General features: G+C 42.0%; 1 protein-coding gene across 3 annotated transcripts in view; it reads left to right on the forward strand.

Annotated features, from left to right (window-relative positions):
• Positions 1 to 6,141: 6,141 nt before the first annotated feature.
• Positions 6,142 to 21,433, forward strand: part of naa25 (N-alpha-acetyltransferase 25, NatB auxiliary subunit) — an 86,624-nt gene continuing 71,332 nt past the window's right edge. For 2 of the 3 annotated variants that reach the window (XM_072247963.1, XM_072247964.1), the window contains exons 1-2: positions 6,152 to 6,217; positions 11,928 to 12,071. In XM_072247963.1, the coding sequence (XP_072104064.1) occupies positions 6,160 to 6,217; positions 11,928 to 12,071 (202 nt within the window). In that variant the 5' untranslated portion in view covers positions 6,152 to 6,159. Of the gene's footprint in view, positions 6,218 to 11,927; positions 12,072 to 21,433 lie in introns of all 3 variants that reach the window. The other variant, XM_072247965.1, reaches the window with a different exon arrangement.

The raw sequence follows: 21,433 nt of genomic DNA on the forward strand, positions 1-21,433 counted from the left end.
GCAGAGTATGTTCCAAATCAACCACATCAAATAATTCTCTCCCTGTACCCTTGTAGATTTCCTTGTTGAGATTTAAGAGCCTAATTTGGTGTTGTGTAGTGCTTTCAAACTAAATGTCAAATTCTACCTTATTATGGTTGCTCTTCACAAAATGACTCTTAACAACAAGATTGCAAATTAAACTTTTCTCTTTGGATCTAAAATTGTCTTTTCCTGGACATATTGATTTAGACAGCCATTTTGTACACGTTCCATGAATTCCTCCATCTTTTATGGCGTGCTTAATATTATAACTACTATTTGGTGACCTATAAATACTGTAACATCTACTAATTTTTTTTTTACCCTTTGTTGTTTCATGACACAAACTAAACCACATCATCAAACTGATCTGAAGCAACACAGTTTCCAGCATCTTCCGATTTCCTCGTGTTTGTGATCTAAACTACTTTTCCCTGATTAATAGCACTACTTCGCAGTTAGTGTATAGCTTTATGAAATTTCAAATATAGAATTCATAGAACACTACAGCACAGAAACCGGCCCTTCGGCCCATCCGGTTTGTGCCATTAATCTGCCCAGTCCCATTGACCCACATCCAGACCATAGCCCTCCCATCCATGTACCGATCCAAATTTATCTTGCATGTTGAAATCGGCTCCGCATCCACCACATGCTGGAAGCTCGTTCCACACCCTCATCACCCTCTGAGTGAAGAAGTTCCTCCTCATGTTCCTTTTAAACATTTCACCTTTCACTCTCAACTCATCACTGCTCACCCAACCTTAGTGGAAAAAGCCTGCTTAAATTTACCCTATCTGTATCCCTCATAATTTTGTATACCTCTGTCAAATCTCCCCTCAATCATTTACATTCTAGGGAATAAAGTCTTTGAAATTTTGCCAACCTGCAGCTGTTTTTCCATTGTGGTGTTTTTCTACTTGTGCCACTAACACATCTACCTTTCCATGGAGGCTCCAGCATTTAGATTAGATTAGATTCGATTTTATTGTCATTGTGCTAAGTACAGGTACAAAGTCAATGAAATGCATTTAGCATCTGACCAGAAATGCAAAGAATAGTGTTATTTACAAAATAACTGCGAATAAAAAAGTGCTACAGCACACAAATATAAAAGTATTTATTGTATTTATTGTACTGTCAAATATTGTATTTGACAGTACAATACGGATGCAATACTGCTTAGCGCTGTGATGAGAGGTTCAGCAGTGTCACAGACTCATTAGCTGAGACAGCTCTCATTTTGTCCCCATTTGGTGCTTGCCTTTGTTTCTGAATCCTATTTGTTTTGGTTACTTCTTTTATAATTTCCACTTCTTCCTTCCCAAATTCCCCTTTAAGGTTCCCATCACCTTCTCCAAGACCGCCAGCAAACTCCCAGGCATGGTTGTTAGAACAAAGAGCAAGTCGGCACAGGAACAGTCCCTGTGGCCTAACAATGTTGTACCTAACTAATTACACCAGTAATTAAATAAACTAATAACTTCTTGCTACACAATGCCTATATCCCTCCATTCTCTGTACATCCATGTGACTATCCAAGAAGACACTTAAATGTCTCTGTTGTATTGCATTTGCCTCCACTACCACCCTGGGCAGAGCATTCCAGATACTCACCACTCTTTGTGTAGATATATCGGCAACGTTTAATCAATGAGGTTTGTGGTTTGGGCTCTAGTTCATGTGATGGTGTGCTTCTGGTTTCTGGTCGCTCCTTTTTTTGTTGCTACTTTGTGCGATTGTTATCGGAGCAGACTGACTCAGAGGCCTGAAGTTAACGAACGGCACAGAGCGAGATTGAACAGAAAGGAATATACACGGACTGATTGGATCAGTAATGGTTTGGTGTTTTATATTCTGTGTTTTTCACTCCTTTTTTGCCATTTGCACTACTTGTTCTTTTTATTTACATGTTGGGGGGGGGGTTGATATTTTTCTTTGAACCGGTTCCACGGTTTTCTTTCTTTGTTTCGTGACTCTCTGTAGGAAGACAAATCGCAGGGTTTTATACTTTGATAATAAATGTACCTTGAATCTTTGAAAAAAAACTTGCCCCTTTCACATTAAATGCATACTCCCTATTATGGTCCTTTGTTATTGGCCCTGACTACTGAGATATAACCTGTCCATTGAGTAATCATCCTACCTGCTCCAGAAATAGTCCCAATCCTTCAGAAATATTGTCCTCTTTCTCTATTCTTCTCTACCTATGCATACATTTGCTAGTCTTCTTCAATCTGTACTTAGTATAACAGGGCAATGAGAGTAACCCTGAAGTTACTACTTCTAAAGTACTGCTTTTTAATGTCTTCCCTATCTCCATAAAATCTGCTTGGAGAATGTCTTGATGCCTAATGTCTATGTTAGTACCAGTAAGGTTCTTCACACCCCATTCTTTCAGGATAAACTGAGATTTATCAAAAGTTACAGGGGGCTCTTGATCAGCAGGATAAATGGGCCAACAGAGGGGAAATAGAGATTAATTCAGATCAGTGTGAGGTATTGCATCTTGGAAAATCAAATCAAACTGGGACATTCATAATAAATAATCAGGCCCTAGCGAGTGTTGTAGAATAGAGGGAGTTGGAGTTCAGGTACATCGTTACCTGAAAGTAGAGTCACAGGTAGACAGAGTGGTGAAGAAAGCTTTTGGGATGCTGGCCTTCATCAGTCAGACCATCAAATATTGGATAATACACATACAAAATTTTGTAGGAACTCAGCAGGCCAGGCAGCATCCATGGAGGAGAATAAACAGGACATTTGAGTCAAGACCCGTAATCGAGATTGGAATCAGGTCAGAGGACAGAACTCAGAGTCTTCTGGGAGGGCAAGTCACGGGGTATATTTAAGGCAGAGATCAATAGTTCTTATTGATTGATAAGCAGTTAAAGTTTATTACAGAAGACAGAGAAGACAGGGCTGAGGAGGAAACAAAAATCAGTCATGATTGAGCGGCAGAGCAGACTTGTTGACCTCATTCTGTCCTATATCTTATGGTTTTATACTCTCAATCCCAAAACTCAAATTATTCTATCCTATCTGATTACTGATTTCTATTTCAAAGAATAATGACCAATGCAGTTTGAAACTCATTGAAGGCTGGATCATTTCACCAAACCTCTTGTCAATCTTCCTTGTTTGGTACTGACCTTCAACTCAAATAGGCTTCCTACTGGAGTGGAGTTAATCTACACAACTGACTGCAAACCTTTGGTATGTCCCCTGTTATTATGCATATTTTGTCATGTAAATCATGTATATGTTAATTTATGCTAATATATTTGTAATGCACTATGGTCCTGCTGCTGTAAAAAGCTAATTTTCATGGCATTCATACTCTGTGGATGTATGCCTAGGGCAATAAACTTGAACTTGAAACATGATCTTGAATTTGCCATCAGCACTTGTCTTCACCACAGGCTCCTATCTCACCGCTCCCCACCTCCTCTAAAATCTCACCTGTCCAGTCTCAGTCCTGATACCCAGCACATCAACAATTCCTTTTCCCATTTCCCCTACCCCACCCCACAGATGCTGACTGATCCCCTGAGTTTCTCCAACAGATTGTTGTTCCTGACAAACACGATGGTTGAGGAGACCTTACAAAAGATGGCACACTTTCCTCCAGTGAGGGCAAACATTAAATACATTAATCATCACACTGTTAGTCAAGGTCGACCATGGATGTTGCACACTAGCTGTCCAGATACGCAAGCCAGGGCGGTACAATGTGGAGAGCAGTCTGTTGCCCGTGGAGCAAGCTCCCCCTCGCCACACATCTGATGAACCCAAAGGAACGGCAGAGACCCATACAGTTTGGCACCAGCAGCATCGCAGGAGTTGCCAGTCAGTGTTGAACTCAACGCAGGACTGCTTTAGGGACTCCGGCTCCGAATCTTTCCTTGTGGTTTACTCCCGAAGCCTTCCCCATGAGTGGGTATAGCCGGAAGCAGCGGAGGTTTGAGATCACAGTTTCCCTTCCCTTAGATGAGCGGCCAACCACAGCCAACGAGCCCCATCTGCTTGAAGAGGCTGGTTTTAAAGCGTCGGTAACCGCCCGCCCCCCGACCCCTGCCCTTTCTCTGTCCGTAGAATCGGTTCCGCCAGGGTTAGTAGCGAAGCCACACGTGCAGGCCAGGAGCCGGACTTGGTTGTCAGAAGCTATCTGAGTCGTACGCCACTGAGAGTATTTAATAGGTGGTGTGAACTTATCCCCATTACCACCCCGCCCCCGGCTATAACATTAGGTAGCCCTTAATCACCAGTACAGTACCTACATTTCAGCAACTTAGTCTAAAATCAGCTGAGGAAATGTGATGATGATGATGATCAGGAGGGAATAAGAGTCCTCAGGAACGACGGCAAGATGGTTGGTGACTGTAGAGGCTGACACCTGTCGTCTCGCCCTTCTCCATCGCTGTAGGACTTTTCATCCCGCCTGTGCTGTATAGATTGATCGTGAGGATCGGTGCGCAGACCGCTTCAACTCTCTAGATCTGGGGACGTAACACAATGGCACAGCGACCGCAAGGCTGTAGGTTGAGTATCGGAGTTTCCCTTCTCCTAGACAGACTGCCTGGCAAGGCGAATGAGGCCCATCTACCCGCGTTCGGAATCGGAGTTGTCCTTTTCTTAGGCTGGGGGCCAGCCAAAGCTGACGAGCCTAGCCCGCCTGCCCGGTTATACCGCTGGGCACTCGTCGCGCCGAGACATAGCAAACTCAGTAAGAACAGGGACACCACGTGAAAGCGTTGCAAGGAGAGGCCATGTCGAGTGACCTCCTGCACGGCAAGCCAAACAGCGGGCCTGCGGCGATCGCTACACCTGGAAAGGAAAGGCTATGGGATACGCTTCACCTTCCTTAAGTGGGCAGGACGTCCAGCCCAGGACTCACCTTCCCCCTCAGGAAATGTACTGTGCGTTTAAATGGCAGCACCCCATCGCCATGCACGAGGTTCATACCGTTACGGTAACTTTTGTTCCCCTGTCCGGTTTAAGATTATGGACAACCTGATTAAGCACCCTAAATAGCTGGAAAAGTACGAACACTATGTCTGCAGTACCCTCCAAATCCATCCCCAGGATGGGGGAGCGAATTGTCACCTCGCCCTCTTGTAGCCAACATTCCTAAAATTGGGATTGGGATTGTCTACATAATCCATTATCAACAGCAGGATCCTAAATGAAGCACGTTACTCCAAGCTCCGGCATGACAGGGCATTTTCATGAAGACAGAGAAAAAGGTTCAGGAACATATGAAAAAAATCAACATCTGAAGGGTCTCAGTGACTGTTTATTCATTTGCAGAGATGTGTTCCTGACCTGCTGAATTCCTTCACCATTTTGTGTGTATTGCTCTGGATTTCCAGCATCTGCGGAATCTCTTGTGTTTTATAGAAGTCCCTGGCCATTGTCTACTCAAAATGAAGAAAAGAGGATCTGCAAAGTCATCGAACATTCACATGAAAACAGTGGAAGGGATTCTAACTGCCAAACATCTCAACCATCAAAATGCACCTGCCCTACCTGCAGGAGAGTCCAAAGATCTCTCACTAGACTTGTTTTCGCTGCCACGGAACTGAAGTGTAAGCAATTCAGTCCCGACTCCAGGGGACCTCCTAACAGACTGAAATGTTGAATTGGAACCTGGACACATTACGTTCCCGATAACCGGTACCCAATGAACCAACCTCCCATGACAAACATGAGAAAGTCTGCAGATGCTGGAAATGCAAAGCGACGCGCACAAGATGCCGGAGGAAGTCAGCAGGTCAGGGCGGCATCTATGTAAATGAATATTTCGGGCAGAGACCCTTCATCAGGACTTCTCATGATGTTTACTTGTATACATTATCGTGCGGGAAAGAGGAAATGACTTCTGGCTAAGAGGAAACAAGCCAAGCTGAACAATTTTGAACAAATTGATGTTGAAGAAGCACAATTTGGACAGGTTCGGGCTGTTTGCCAGCCCTGGTTAGAGTGATACCTATATGTCATAATTTGAAACGTTTATTGATACAAAAGCCATGAAAGCTCTGCGCATGCTCCCAGCTTGGCGGCTGCTCCGGCAATGGTCATGCGCAGTGACCAGACGAACTGGCTTGAACTGCACATGTGCAGCAGCGGAGAGTCATCATGGCGGCGCGTAGCCATGTGCAGGATCCCAATGACAGGAGGCTGCGTCCAATATACGGTAATGGAATTATTCCTCGTTTCGTATGTGCAACGTTTGCCCAGTCATATTTCATAATCAAAAGCTAAGCGCCTCCAGTACCGGCTTGCGCTGCTATTTTTACGCATTGACTCATTTTGTTGCTAGGCCGCAGATATGTCCTGGAGCTTGAGTTACACCACACTTGAGAATCCAACCCGTGAACGAATGTTTCTACTGGCTGGCAGTTCAGGGTTGATGTGAGGTTCACATTTCATTACTAATTTTTTTTTTAGTGGGTATGTATTTAAGAAAAGTTGCTTGGGCCTTTGGACAGCGGTATTCCAGTGTGGTATTTCTACTGGCGCTAGAACCTGTTGATTTCCCCAGTAGACAGAGATAGGACTTTTAGAGAATTACTATTTGGTGAAAGTGAAGCAAATGAAATTTTGGGAGTATAGCCCAGTAGTTTATATGTTTTTCGGAAGTCTGTGTCAACTGAACTTGTATTGCAGCGAATAGAGTTTGTCTAGAGCAACATATTAATGATATTTGGCCTGATGATGTTTTCAGTCACGGAATCCGGTTAGCCGATAGCAGGAGCTCAGTAATTTTTGGAAAACTGTCATACTTAGCTGAAGATAATGCAGAATGAACGCAGTGGACTGTTTTTTTTTTTGGTTTCAAAATGAAAGTGAAATATCTATACGGTTGTGTAACGTGACCATTTAATTAATGGGTCATTATTTGATAAAGTGGATTGTGTTGACATTTTCATTTCCTTTTAAGCATTTTATACAAATGATCTTTTGTTCTGTTGTTAAGTATGTGATTTTATGTATGATGAGCACTTTATCATCACTACCCCAATTAAGTTACCAAGTGTTCTTGAGAATACGAGTTGTGTTAATAAATAAATGGAAATACAGGTTGAATATCCCTTAGCTGAAATGTTTGGGGCTGGGAGAGTTTTGGATTTTGGAATATGAAGTGTGATAGCTTGGTATGGCCATCATTTCCAACTCTGAATTTATGTGCCACCAGTAAGCAGACTTTGTCTTTCACTTGTTCATGTACTTAACAGTAAAAATGATTACATACCATAAATATAAAGAAAATTATAATGTGTGCAGGGTAACAAAAGCAGCACAGCAGCATCAGGAGAACACCTGAATCAGCTGTTGAACAACAAAAAAAAGCGGAATGGCTTTCAGTCTCCATACTATGGAGTGCTTTGATTAGAAGATTACAGTACACTGTATTAGTATTTTACTTTTCTAAGGTTTTACCTAAGGTATAAAAACAATCAGCAGTGTAGACTTGATCTGGAGTTAGATTTTCATTAGTGACGCTTTAAAAATTTAATGCTGTTATGTAAGGTATAAAGACAATCAACATCATAGACTTGTTCTGGTTCTAGATTTTTGTCATTAACAGATACTTTAAGAATTTAATTCTGTGCCTTTTCTTAAATTTCTGCAACCAGCCTGCTGAGTATTCTGAATTACCTTCAGTTTTCATTTTGTATGATGGATCTTTGCTTGTTTCATGATCAGCATACCGTTAAGCGGCATATGTTCACTCCCATGCTGATGACACATGATTGAGATCTTCATTTTTCACCTTGTGCAATGTTTTTCTATTTTTCCTTGATTTCTGTTTATTACATGTGTGAGGTCACTTCTCAGAACTGTCTGTGGTGTGCAGAGACCTACACATCACCTGGGAACCTTCCCAGCATTTTGTGGTATTTTCCATTTCCTTTGTGTGGCGCGTCAGTGCTGAAAAGAATACGGATTTGGGAGGGTTTTGGATTTTGGAATTTCCGATAAGGGTACTCAAACTGTCATAATCTAACATTGATGGATAAATCCTAAATTGGAAAGTTAATGTATTGGCTGCTGAAAGTGTATATTAAGAAAATTGAATATTTTTATCATTGCTAATAATTTAGGTTAGATTATGAGGACACGCAGTCCTCTTTTATTGTCATTTAGTAATGCATGCATTAAGAAATGATACAATGTTCCTCCAGGATGATATCACAGAAACACAAGACAAACCTATTGAAAAACTGACAAAAACCACATAATTATAACATATAGTTACAACAGTGCAAAGCAATACTGTAATTTGATGAAGAACAGACCATGGGCACGGTAAAAAAAAAGTCTCAAAGTCTCTCAAAAGTCCCATCATCTCACGCAGACGGTAGAAGGAAGAAAAAAAACCTTCCTGCCATGAGCTTCCAGCGCCGCAAACTTGCCGATGCAGCATCCTGGAAGCACCCGACCACAGCTGACTCTTGAGTCCGTCCGAAAACTTCGAGCCTCCGACACCGAACACCATCTCTGCCGAGTGCTTCGACCCCGGCCCCGGCAATAGGCAAAGCCAAGGATTTGGGGCCTTCCCCTCCAGAGATTCTCAATTGCACAGTAGCAGCGGCAGCGAAGCAGGCATTTCAGGAGTTTCTCTTAAGTATTCCTCTGTGCTTCTCACGTCTGTCTCCATCAAATCAGGATTGTGCATGGCCCCTAGTTAACAGATACGATATCATTTCGGAGTGGCCGCGCGTGCTGCGTTGCGTCGCCATCATCTCCTCCTCCTTTAGTGATTTTGCTAGATTATTAGACTATATTTAAATTCCACATCTGTTGTTGTGGTTTTGGAGATCGTGTCTCTGAACTGTTTGTCCACATCTCTGTTACTAGATCAGTAGTTTAACTGCTGCTCCATTACTATACACCTTAGTAGAGGTGACATGTGATTTCAGGATAACAAAAAAGCTGAACTTGAAGCAGAAGAGAATATTTCAAAGCTCAAAGTAAATTTATTATCAAAGTGCATGTATGTCACAATATGCATGAGATTCATTTTCTTGCAGGCATTCACAGTAAATACAAAGAAACAACATAATCAATGAAAACTGCGCACAATCAATGTGCAGAAGATAAACTATGCAAATAAAAAAGACAGTTAAATAAGTTATGTTGAGAATGTTATAGAATCCTTGGTTGTGGAATCAGTTCAGTGTTGGGATGAGTGAAGTTATCTCCTCTGGTTCAATAGCTTGATGGTTGAGGAGTAATAACTGTTTCTGAACCTGCAGGTGCGGGACCTCAGGCTCTGTACCTCCTTGCTGATAACGGCAGTGAGAAGAGAGCATGGGCTGGATGATGGTGGTGCATGTTGATGGATGCAGCTTTCCAGCGCTTACTGTAGATGTGCTCACTGGTGGGGAGGGCATTGCCTGTAATGGACTGGGCTGCATCCACTACTTTTTGTAGGCTTTTCTGTTCAAGGGCTTTGGACAGTCCGTGATGCAACCAGTCAACGTACTCTCCACCACATATCATAGAAGTTTTAGATGAAATCCTAAATCTTTGCAGGCTTCTAAGAAAGTAGAGATACTGCTCTTGTACATGCTGGACCCAGGACAGATCCTCTGAATTGATAACACTGAGGAATTTAAACCCTCTTCACCTCTGATCCCCAGATGAGGACAGGCTTATGGACTTCCAGTTTCCTACTCCTATAGTCTATAATCAGCTCTTTGGTTCTGTTGATGTTGAGTAAGAAGTTGTTGTGGCACCATTTGGTTAGGTTTTCAATGTCCTTCATATCTGCTGATTCATTACCACTTTTGATTCTGACAGCAATAGAGGTGTCATCAGCATATGGTATTGGAGCTGTGCTTAGCCTCACAGTACAAAGTGAGTAGAGCAGAGGATTAAGCACACAGCCTTGTGGGGTACCTGTGGTGATGGGGATTGTGGAGGAGATGTTGCCAAGCTGAACTGACTGGGATCCGCAAATGAGGAAAGTGAGGTATTGAGGCCTATTGATTATTGATCAATAGTGAGGTATTGAGCTTATTGATTGGTTTTCAGGGGATGATGGTGTTGAATGCAGAGCTGTAGTCAATGAAGTACATCCTGATGTATACATCTTCACTGTGCAGATGCCCTGGGATTGAGTGAAGAGCTAATAAGATGGCATCTGCTGTTGACCTGTTGAGACAGTAGGCAAACTGGAGCAGGTCCAAGTCGCTCCTCAGGCAGGAGTTGATGTGTTTCATCAAACTGTCAAAGCACTTCATCGCCATGGGTGCAAGTGCTACTGGACAATAGTCACTGAGGCAGGTTACCATGTTGTTCTTGAAGTCTGCTTGAAACAGGTGGGTACCTCAAGGTTGTCAAAGTGAGAAGTTAAAGATCTCAGTGAACACTCCAGCTAGTTGATCAGCACAGGTCTATAGTACTCAGCCGGATGCCCAGTCTGGTCTGGATGCTTTCTGTGGATTCACCCTCCTGAAGGATGCTGTCTCGTCAACCTCTGACTGAAAGCATATGGTTGTCAAGGTGCCTCCATGTTTTGTCAGTCAAAGCAAGGATAAAAGATATCGAGCTCATCTGGGAGTGAAACCTTGTTGTCACATATGTCGCTTGGTTTTACTTGGTTGGAGCTGCCTTGCCATTCAAGCCCTGCCACAGCTGTTGAGCATCCTTCTGTGCTTCACATTTTTTCCAGAACTGTCACTTTGCATGTGAGATGGCTTTCTGGAGGTTATGTCTGAACCTCTTGAATCTAGGTCGCCAAACCTGAACGCCACTGATCTGTTACCCTCAACAGATTGGGGATCTCTTGGTTCATCCAAGGCTTCTGGTTGGGGAAGACTCTGAATGATTTGTGGAGACACACTCATTCACGACTTTATAAAGATTGTGACAACGTTCAGGTTCAGGTCGTATTTGTTCAGATCCTCTGAGTCCCTGAACATGTACCAGTGCACTGACTGAAAGCATTCCTGCAGCTGCTCCTCTGCCTCCCGTGACCACCTCTTTATTGTTCTTCCCTCTGGAGCTTTGCTGTTCAACTGCTGCCTGGATGCAGGTAGGAGGGGAACAGTCTTAGACATTTGTCTGCATGTGCAGTCTTAGGATGTGAAATTTGTGAACACTTTACTGAAAAGTCTTCTGTCACAAATAATGATTTGGTATTTAAAAGAATAGAATGAAATCTTGTCATTTGGATGAATAGAATTATTGCTACTTTGAATGTCAAAAAGTAACCGTGGATACCTGCTATTTTGCTGCACCTAATGGTTAAAGGAAACTCAACATCTTGAAAGAGTGACTGACACTCTTTGGATGTAATTTGCCTCATTTCATTTCCATTATCCTCAGCACCCTACCTGCCATTCTACCACTGCCACCATGTTGTTACTCTTTGAGCCTCAATGAAAAATCCCAGTAAACTGAAAACTCCATTTGAAGAAAGGTGGGAATTGGAAAATTGGAAAATATAGCCCATTGTAAGAGTCATGTATCTGTGTTGCATGTTTATTATTGTAACTTGTCACAATAGTGGGGGTGTGGTAAAAACGAGGGGGAGCAAGTTGCGCATTCTTGCTTATTTCATGGCAGTTTGTAGTTTGAGACTGATGGAGGTCATTTATCTGCACTGGCCACTTAATGTCGATTCAAGATTGTATGTTTGCTAATTGCTAATAAAGGGTCGAATAAAGAATTTGACTCTTTGGAGCAGTCATTTCATTGGAGCTGGAGGCTGCATCATGCAAGTATAACAACTCTGTAGCGATTGTAGGCTAGCAGCAATTACTTTGATTTTGAATTAGTTTTTGCTGTGACACCCAGTTAGCAAGGAAAATTAAATTTCAATAACTGTGTCACAAAATCCTACAATGATTGGACAATCAACATGTATTAATTATAAGGATTTTTTTTCACAGGTATATTAGTTTTATTGAAGAAAGAATTGTCAGGGCAACTAATGGGGAAACCAATGGATTTTAAAAGGAAATTTGGTAAGATTCCTTACAGAGAAGGTTGCACATTATCAAGGAAAAAGGATTCATTAAAGTTCAGGAAAAAAGGTAGGAATAAATGGTTAGATAACCAGTTGATGCTGCTCAGGATCTGCAAGGTTCAGACCTGGGCCCTAAGTTATTAACAATATATTGATGAACTAATAAAGATATCAAATATAATAGACCTACTTTTGCTGATGTTAGCTAAAAAAGCAAAGTGAGGTGAACATGGTAGCGTGACGATTAGCATAATGCTATTATGGTGCCAGTGACCCAGGGTCAATTCCGCCACTGTCTCCAGGTTCTCCCCATGACCGCATCAGTTTTCTCCGGTGCTCCCACTTTCCAAAGACCGATGGATTGGTAGGTTAAATGGTCACGTGGGTGTAATTAGGTGGTGCGAGCTTGTTGGGCTTGAAGAGCCTTTTACCGTGCTGTATCTCAACATAAGTGTACAAGTGGATGTAGACAGGTGAATTGACTGTACAGCATTGAATTATAATTCAGCAAAGGTTGAGGTTGTTCCATTTTTATTTGAAAGAATAGAATTATTTAAAAAAAAACAAAGTATAGTGTATGTTGGGGTGCCGAGGATTTTGATAAGTTAATTTTATTAAGTTCAATTAAGTTAATTCAAGTTCAGTTAGCAATTGGAAAGATAGGTATGATGTCGACCGTGGCACAAGGTACTTAGAAAAGGACGAGTAGCGATGTTTACATTTGTATGAGGTTTTCATGCTGGACTGCAGTTTTGGTCTCTCATTAAGAAGGAATGAATTTGCCTTAGAAGCAGGCCTAGTAAATTGATTCCTGGAAATGAGTTTCTTCAGAGATGTGGTTGGATAAGATTTGTTCACCAAAGTTTTGAAGAATAAGGGAATTTTCTTCATGCAAGATTTTGATATGATCTAATAAAGTTCAAACGTAACTCTTACTCATAATAAAGTGAATGGAAGACACAGGTCAATGATTCTTTGGTACTGGAATGATGAGCTTAGAAATTTGAAAACAAACCTATGGAAAACAAGATATTCTGATCCAGTAATGGGGTGTCATATTTCTCTCTCTTTTCCCCTTCTATATTCCATCGATGTACAGTTTAAATGACCTATATTGGGGTGATTCTACATTAATACTAGGATTTCCATGAAAAGCAATTCTTGATGGGCTCAAAATCTTAATGGGAGTTGCTTTAATTTTTTTGACAGCTGACCTGCCTAATGTGCTCGCAGAAAGTAGTAAATCTGTGGATTTTTTTTTCAAATTCTTAGCTTTTTTTTCATTCTCTTCCCTTCACATATCTGACACCAAACTTTAGAGTTCTATTGTTCAATAGTTTGGGAAACCTTTTTCTTTGCATTATGTGTCTGATTTTTGGGGAGGCCTATAGAAGCCCCACAGTAACCATGTAAGTGTGAGATTGTTAATTTTTCCATCAATTTTCAAGAAGATGTGGGGGTTGGTAGTTTTCTGGGAAACCTAGGTTGTTACTTAGTGCAATACATAAAATGCTTGAGGAATTCAATAAATCAGACAGCATCAGTGGATGGATATAAACAGTCAGTGTTTTGGGCTGAGACCCTTCATCAGCCTTGACTTGTTGAGTTTCTCCAGCATTTTGTGTGTGTGTTACTCAAGATTTCCAGCATCTACAGAATCTTTTGTGTTTGCCATTAGATGTTATATTGCAACATAATCAATCAGACATACATTAATTCTGTAAGAACACATGGTTTGTTAAGAAGGAAGGATGATCAGTATGTTTGCAGATGATAGGAAAATTGGTGGTGTTAAGGGTGATGAAGAATTGGTTCAAGTTTACAGCAGGATATGTAGATCGGTAGCAAATTGGGTTGAGTTTTGGAAGGTGGAATTTAATGCTGACAAATGCAAGGTTATGTATTTTGGGATATCAAAGCAAGGTAGGAGTACTGTCGATGGTGGGCACAACAATGTGGGCTGAAGGGCCTGTACTGTGCTGTACTATTCTATGTTCTATGGTAGGACACTATGAAATGTCGATGGACACTATGGAATGTCGATGAACATTCGAACTGGAGGTCCATGAATCAATCCTCATTACGGGATCAGAGATGGAGAGGGTCAATAACTAAATTCCTGGGTGTCATCATCTCAGAGGACCTGTCCTGGGCCCAGAATATATTATGGAAAAAAAGCATGGCAGCTTCTTCACTTGGGAGTTTGCAAATATTCAGCATGACATCTAAGAGTTTGACTAACTATTTGGTGGAGAGTATATTGACTGGTTGCATTGCAGCTTGGTAAAGATACTGCACATTATATCCATTCCCATGTTGGCATCCTGTATTATTATCATGTATACCCAACTTACCTTTAATTGACTGGCTAATAAGACTCCAGGCACTCATTAATAGCTATCATCATATTTTCATATCTAATGCCTACAAAAAATATTCATCTGCCTTGGAAGCTTTCATGTTTTATTGATTTAAAACATTGAATCACAGTGGATTTAATTTGGCTTTTTTGACAGTGATCAACAGAAAAGACTGTATCAAAGTGAAACAGATCTCTACAAAGTGATCTAAATTAATTACAAACATAAAACACAAATTGACTGCATAAGTTTTCACACCCTTCAAGTCAGTATTTAGTAGACGCACCCTTGGCAGCAATTACAGCCTTCAGCCTGCGGGTAGGTCTCCATCAGCTTTGTACATCTGGACACTGCAATTTTTCCCCATTCTTTACAAACTGCTCAAGCTCTGTCAGAGTGCATGGGGATTGTGAGTGAACAGCCCTTTTCAAGTCCAGATTCAAATTCTCAATTTGATTCAGGTCTGGACTCTGACTTGGCCTTTCCAGGATATTAACTTTGTTGTTTTTAAGCCATTCCTGTGTAGCTTTGGCTTTGTGCTTGGGGGTCATTGCCTTTTCAAATCTTCTCCCAAGTCGCAGTTCTCTTGCAGACTGCATCAGGTTTTCCTCCAGGATTTCCCTATATTTTGCTGCATTAATTTTACCTCCTATATTCACAAGTTTTCCAGGGCCTACTGCAGTGAATCATCCCCACAGCATGATCCAGCCACCACCATGCTTCACGGTAGGGATGGTGTGTTTTTGATGATGTGCAGTGTTGGCTTACACCAAACATAGTGTTTAGTTTCATGGTCAAAAAGCTCAATTTTGGTTTCATCAGACCATAGAACCTTTGGACTTTGGAGTCTCCCACATGCCTTCTGGGAAACTCTAGCCCAGATTTCATGAGAGTTTTTTTCAAAAGTGGCTTTCTCTTTGCCACCCTCTCATAAAGCTGCAACTGGTAAAGCACCCGGGCAACAGTTCTATGCGCAGTTTCTCCCATCTCAGCCACTGAAGCTCGTAACTCTTCTGGAGTTGTCAGAGGCCTCTTGGTGGCTTCTTTCACTCGTCTCCTTGCACGGTCATTCAGTTTTTGAGGATCGTCTGCTCTAGACAGATTTACAGTTGCACCATATTCTTCCCATTTCTTGACTTAATTGTACTCCAAGGGACTTGGAAATTTTCTTGTATCCATCTCCTGACTTGTGCCTGCCAATAACCTTTTTGCAGAGTTGCTTGGAGTGTTCTTTTGTCTTCATGGTGTAGTTTTTGTTAATATACTGACTCGCCAGTATGGGGATCTTCCAGATCCATGTGTATTTTTTTTCCCACAATCAATGAAATGCCTTGACTGCACACAGGTGATCTCCATTTAACTAATTATGCAACTTCTAAAGGCAATTGGCTATACAAGTGATAATTACGGGGAGTGAATGCTTATACAATCAATTCTATTGTGTTTTATATTTGTAATTAATTTGGATCACTTTGTAGAGATTTATTTTCACTTTGACACAAGTCTTTTTTTCTATTGATCAGTTTCAAAAAAGCCAGATTAAATCCACTGTGATTCAACGTTGTAAAACAATAAAACATGAAAATTTCAGAGGGGTGTGAATACTTTTTATAGGCACTGTATGAACCCATGATGCAGGAAGCACAGGACTGGTTTGTGAGATGTGTCATGAACAATATTGTACAGTGACTCAGGTAGCATAAATTTAGTTGAGAGAACACTTGTTAAGAATTCCCACCATCGGCAAAGTGATCGTACTAGGGTCAACTTAAAAGTACATTTTATCATAGAACATACATAGAACATAGAATACTACAGCACAGTACAGGCTCTTCGGCCCACAATGTTGTGCCGACCCTCAAACCCTGCCTCCCATATAAGCCCCCACCTTAAATTCCTCCATATACCTGTCTAGTAGTCTCTTAAGCTTCACTAGTGTATCTGCCTCCACCACTGACTCGGGCAGTGCATTCCACGCACCAATCACTCTCTGAGTAAAAAACCTTCCTCTAATATCCCCCTTGAACTTCCCACCCCTTACCTTAAAGCCATGTCCTCTTGTATTGAGCAGTTGTGCCCTGGAGAAGAGGCACTGGCTATCCACTCTATCTATTCCTCTTATTATCTTGTACACCTCTATCATGTCTCCTCTCATCCTCCTTCTCTCCAAAGAGTAAAGCCCTAGCTCCCTTAATCTCTGATCCTAATGCATACTCTCTAAACCAGGCAGCATCCTGGTAACTCTCCTCTGTATCCTTTCCAATGCTTCCACATCCTTCCTATAGTGAGGCGACCAGAACTGGACACAGTACTCCCAAGTGTGGCCTGACCAGAGTTTTATAGAGCTCCATCATTACATCGCGACTCTGAACTCTATCCCTCGACTTATGAAAGCTAACGTTCCATAAGCTTTCTTAACTACCCTATCCACCTGTGAGGCAGCTTTCAGGGATCTGTGGATGTGTACCCCCAGATCCCTCCGCTCCTCCACACTACCAAGTATCCTGCCATTTACTTTCTACTCTGCCTTGGAGTTTGTCCTTCCAAAGTGTTCCACCTCACTTCTCCGGGTTGAATTCCATCTGCCACTTCTCAGCCCACTTCTGCATCCTATCAATGTCTCTCTGCAATCTTTGACAGTCCTCTACGCTATCTACAACACCACCAACCTTTGTGTCGTCTGCAAACTTGCCAGGACGAAAGCCTTCCTGTCCACCCGTCCCCCCCCAGTTCTTTTTCCTTGTACCTTAAACTTGTTTCCTCCAGTTACCACAAGAAACCTTCTCCTCACTTACCCCAATAAAACCCTGTCTAATTTTGAATATCTCTATTAGATTAGATTAGGTTATGAGGACAGGCAGTCCTCTTTTATTGTCATTTAGTAATGCATGCATTAAGAAATGATACAATTTGTTCCTCTAGAATGATATCACAGAAACACAAGACAAACCAAGACTAAAAACACTGACAAAAACCACATAGTTGTAACATATAGTTACAACAGTGCAAACAATACCGTAATTTGATAGAGGAACAGACCATGGGCATGGTAAAAAGTCTCAAAGTCTCTCGGAAGTCCCATCATCTCACGCAGACGGTTGAAGGAAGAAAACTCTTCCTGTCATGAGCTTCCAGCACCGCAAACTTGCTGATACAGCACCCTGGAAACACCCGACCACAGTCCGACTCCAAGTCCATCCGAAAACTTTGCGTCTCTGACCAGCTCTCGGACACTGAGCACCATCTCTGCTGAGCGCTTCGACCCCTGCCCCGGCAACAGGCAATAGGCAAAGCCGAGGATTCGGGGCCTTCCCCTCCGGAGATTCTCGATCGCACAGTAGCAGCGGCAGCAAAGCAGGCATTTCAGAAGTTTCTCCAGATGTTCCTCTGTGCTTCTCACGGCTGTCTCCATCAAATCAGGATTGTGCATGGCAACCTAGTTCACAGATGCGATATCAATTCGGAGCAGTCGCGCCATCTTCTCCTCCCCTTCAAATTTTATCAAATCTTTAAAATTATTTGCTTCAAGGAGAGTAGTTTTCCTGGTCTTTGGTTCCATGCTTAACTTAAGCTTTGCAAATACGCAACTTTAAAATGATACTATCGCACTTGACTCGCACTGATGTGCAAGTCCAGGGGACATTTTCAATTTCTGCCTTCTACCTGTTTCTATTCCCTTCCATAGATATGTAGTGGGGAGTACATTGGCTGCAACACAGCCCAGTATGGAAACACCAATGCCACAAACAGAAGATCCTACGAAAAGTAGCAGATATGACCCAGTCCATCAGGGGTAAAGCCCTCCCAACCATTGAGCACATCCACATGGAGCGTTGTTGCAGCAAAGTAGCGTCCATCATCAGGGACCCCCACCACCCAGGACATGCTCTCTTCTCACTGCTGCCATCAGGAAGAAGGTACAGGAGCCTCAGGACTCACCCCACCAGCTTCAGCAACAGTTAGTACAGCTCAGCCATCAGGCTGTTGAACTTCACTTGTCCCATCACTCAATTGTTTCCACAACCTAGGGACTGCCTTTAAGGATGCTTCATCTCATGTTCTCAATATATATTGCTTTTTTATTTATTATTAATGTTATTAAGATTTGATAGGCTGTGCTTGTTTTCCCTGGAGCAAAAGAAGCTCAAAGTTTAAACTAAATTTATTATCAAAGTCCGTTCTCATGCAATACCTTGAGATTCATTTTCTTGCAGGCATTCACAGAAAAATAGAAATAAAATTTTGTGAGAGACAATAGATAAATAGACCAAGACTGTGCTAATAAAAGTAAACAAGAACACGTTATATAGAGTCCTTGAAAGTGAGACTCTAGGTTGTAGAATCAGGTCAGAGTAGCAGTGACCGAAGTTATCCACACTGGTTCAGGAGCCTGTGGGTTGTGTGGTGATAACTGTTCCTGAACCTGGTGGTGTGGGACTTCTTGCCCAGTGGTAGTAGTGAGAAAAGGGCATGGACTGGATGAAGGGGGCCTTTGATGGTGGTACTGCTTTCTCGCAGCAGTACTTCATTGCAGGAGTCTTTGCCAGTGATGGACTGGACTATATCCACTTTCCGTGGCCTTTTCTGTTCCTGGGTATTGTCTTTTTTCATGCAATGCTGTGATGCAACCAGATAGGATACTCTCCACTTCGCTGCTGTAAAAGTTGTTCAAAGTTTTGGGTGACAATGCCAAGGTGGTGTCTCACCTCGTAATGACACTTGTTTGCTGGGCCCAGGACAGATCCATTGATATGTTAAAAGGAATTTAATTCTACTGACTCTGTCCACCTCCAATCTCCTAATGTGGACTGGCTCATGGACCACCGGCTCTTTCTTTCTGCAGTCAATAATCAGTTCTTTGGTTTTGAGTGAGAGATTGTTGTGGTACCACTCCGTCAGATTTCTAGTGTCCCTGCTATATGATAATACCTTAGATTTGACCAACAGCAGTGATATCATCAGCAAACTTAAGTATGGCAATGGAGCTGGCTTGGCTATGCAATCATAAGTATAAAGTGAGTGGAGCAGGGGGCTAAGCACAGAGCCTTGTGGTTCACCTGTGCTGTTGGTGAGAGTGGAGGAGATGTTACCAATCAGATAAAACCTGATAAAATATATCTAGGTCATGGTAGTGTAGGTAGTCAAAATTTATTTTTCCCCATAGTGTAGGGCATCAGGAACAAGTGAACATACTTTAAAGGTGAGAGGTAGGAGATTTAAATGGAATCTTGCGGTATATTCATGTTGGGATGTTGGAGGGTGTATTGGAGTCTTAAAACAATCTTTGCGACATTTAGATAAAAACATAAATATAGTTGCAAAAAAAAGTTTGTGAACCCTTTGCAATTACCTGGTTTTCTGCATTAATTACTAATAAAATGTGGTTTGATGTTCATTTAAGTCACAATAATAGACAAACACAATCTGCATAAACCAATAACACAAACAATTGTACTACTCCTTGTCGATACTGTGTCCTCCATTTAAACAATCACAGTCTAGGTTCAAAAGAGTATGTGAACCTCTGGGATAATCCCTTCTACAAAAGCTGTTTGGAGTCGGGTGTTCCAATCAATGAGATGAGTTGTAGAGCTGGCCTGCCCTATATGTATGTGTGTGTGTGTGTGTGTGTGTGTGTGTGTATATCTATATACACATACACACACACACACACACACACACACACGCATACACAGTTACTGACAGAGCCTGCTGTTCTCAAGAAGGATCTGTTAATATGCACCATGCCTCAATCAAAACAACTTTCAGAGGACCTTTAGAAGGAGAATTTTACAGATGCATGAAGCTGGAAAAGGCTTCAAAAGCATTTCTAAAGGCCTGAGTGTTCATCAGTCCACAGCAAGAGAAGTTGTCTACACATGGAGGAAATTCAGTACTGTTGCCACTCTGCCTAGGAGTGGGTGCCCTACAAAGATCACATGAAGAGCACAGCATGCAATGCTGAAGGAGGTAAAAAAGAACCCAAGGGTAACAGCAAAAGACCTGCAGAAATCTCTGGAACTTGCTGAAGTTTCTGTTCATGTGCCTGCTATAAGAAAAACACTGAACAAGAATGGTGTTCATGGAAGGACAGCGCAGAGGAAACCACTGCTCTCCAAAAAAATGTTGCTGCACTTCTCAGGTTTGCAGAAGACCACCTAGATGTTCCACAATGCTTCTGGGACAATGTTCTGTGGACAGATGAGACAAAAGTTGAACTCTTTCCTTGAAATGCACACTGCTTTGCTTGGAGGAAAAAGGACACTGCACACCACCACCAAAACCTCATCCCAACTGTGAAGCATAGTGGAAGAAGCATCATGATTTGGGGCTGCTTTGCTGCCTCGGGGTCTGGGCAGCTTGCAGTCGTTGAGAGAACAATAAATTCAAAATTGTATTAAGACATTTTACAGGAGCATTTTCAGGGTAGCGGAAGCTTAATGGAAGTTGGATGATGCAACAAGACAATGATCCGAAAGACAAAAGTAAATCAACAACAGAATGTTTTAAAATGCAGAAAATTTGTCTTTTGGAATGGCCATGTCAGAGTCCAGACCTTAACTCAATTGAGATGCTGTGGCATGACCTGAAGAAGACTGTTCATGCAAGGTATGCTGGGAATACTGATGAACTGAAACAATTTTATCTGGAGGAATGGTCTAAAATTCCTTCTTGCCATTGTGCAAGTCTGGTCAGCAGCTACAGAAAACATTTGGTGGAGGTCATTGCTGCTAAAGGAGGTTCTACCAGTTATTAAATACAAGAGTTCACATACTTTTCCCCCAGCCTGAACGGTGAATGGTTGAACAATGTGTTCAATAAGGACATGAAAACTACAATTGTTTGTGTGTTATTAGTTTAAGCAACACACGCAAAATGCTGGTAGAATGCAGCAGGCCAGACAGCATCTGCAGGAAGAAGTACAGTTGGTGTTTTGGGCCGAGACCCTTCGTCAGGACTAACTGAAAGAAGGCCTTTCAACACTTATTGTTTTCAATGAGGCCATCCCTCATTTTTCTGAATTCCAGTGAGCAGGGGCCCAGAGTCATCAAACACTCCTCATACAACA

The sequence above is a fragment of the Mobula birostris genome, chromosome 31, assembly GCF_030028105.1.
Source record: "Mobula birostris isolate sMobBir1 chromosome 31, sMobBir1.hap1, whole genome shotgun sequence".
Lineage (NCBI taxonomy): Eukaryota > Metazoa > Chordata > Chondrichthyes > Myliobatiformes > Myliobatidae > Mobula > Mobula birostris.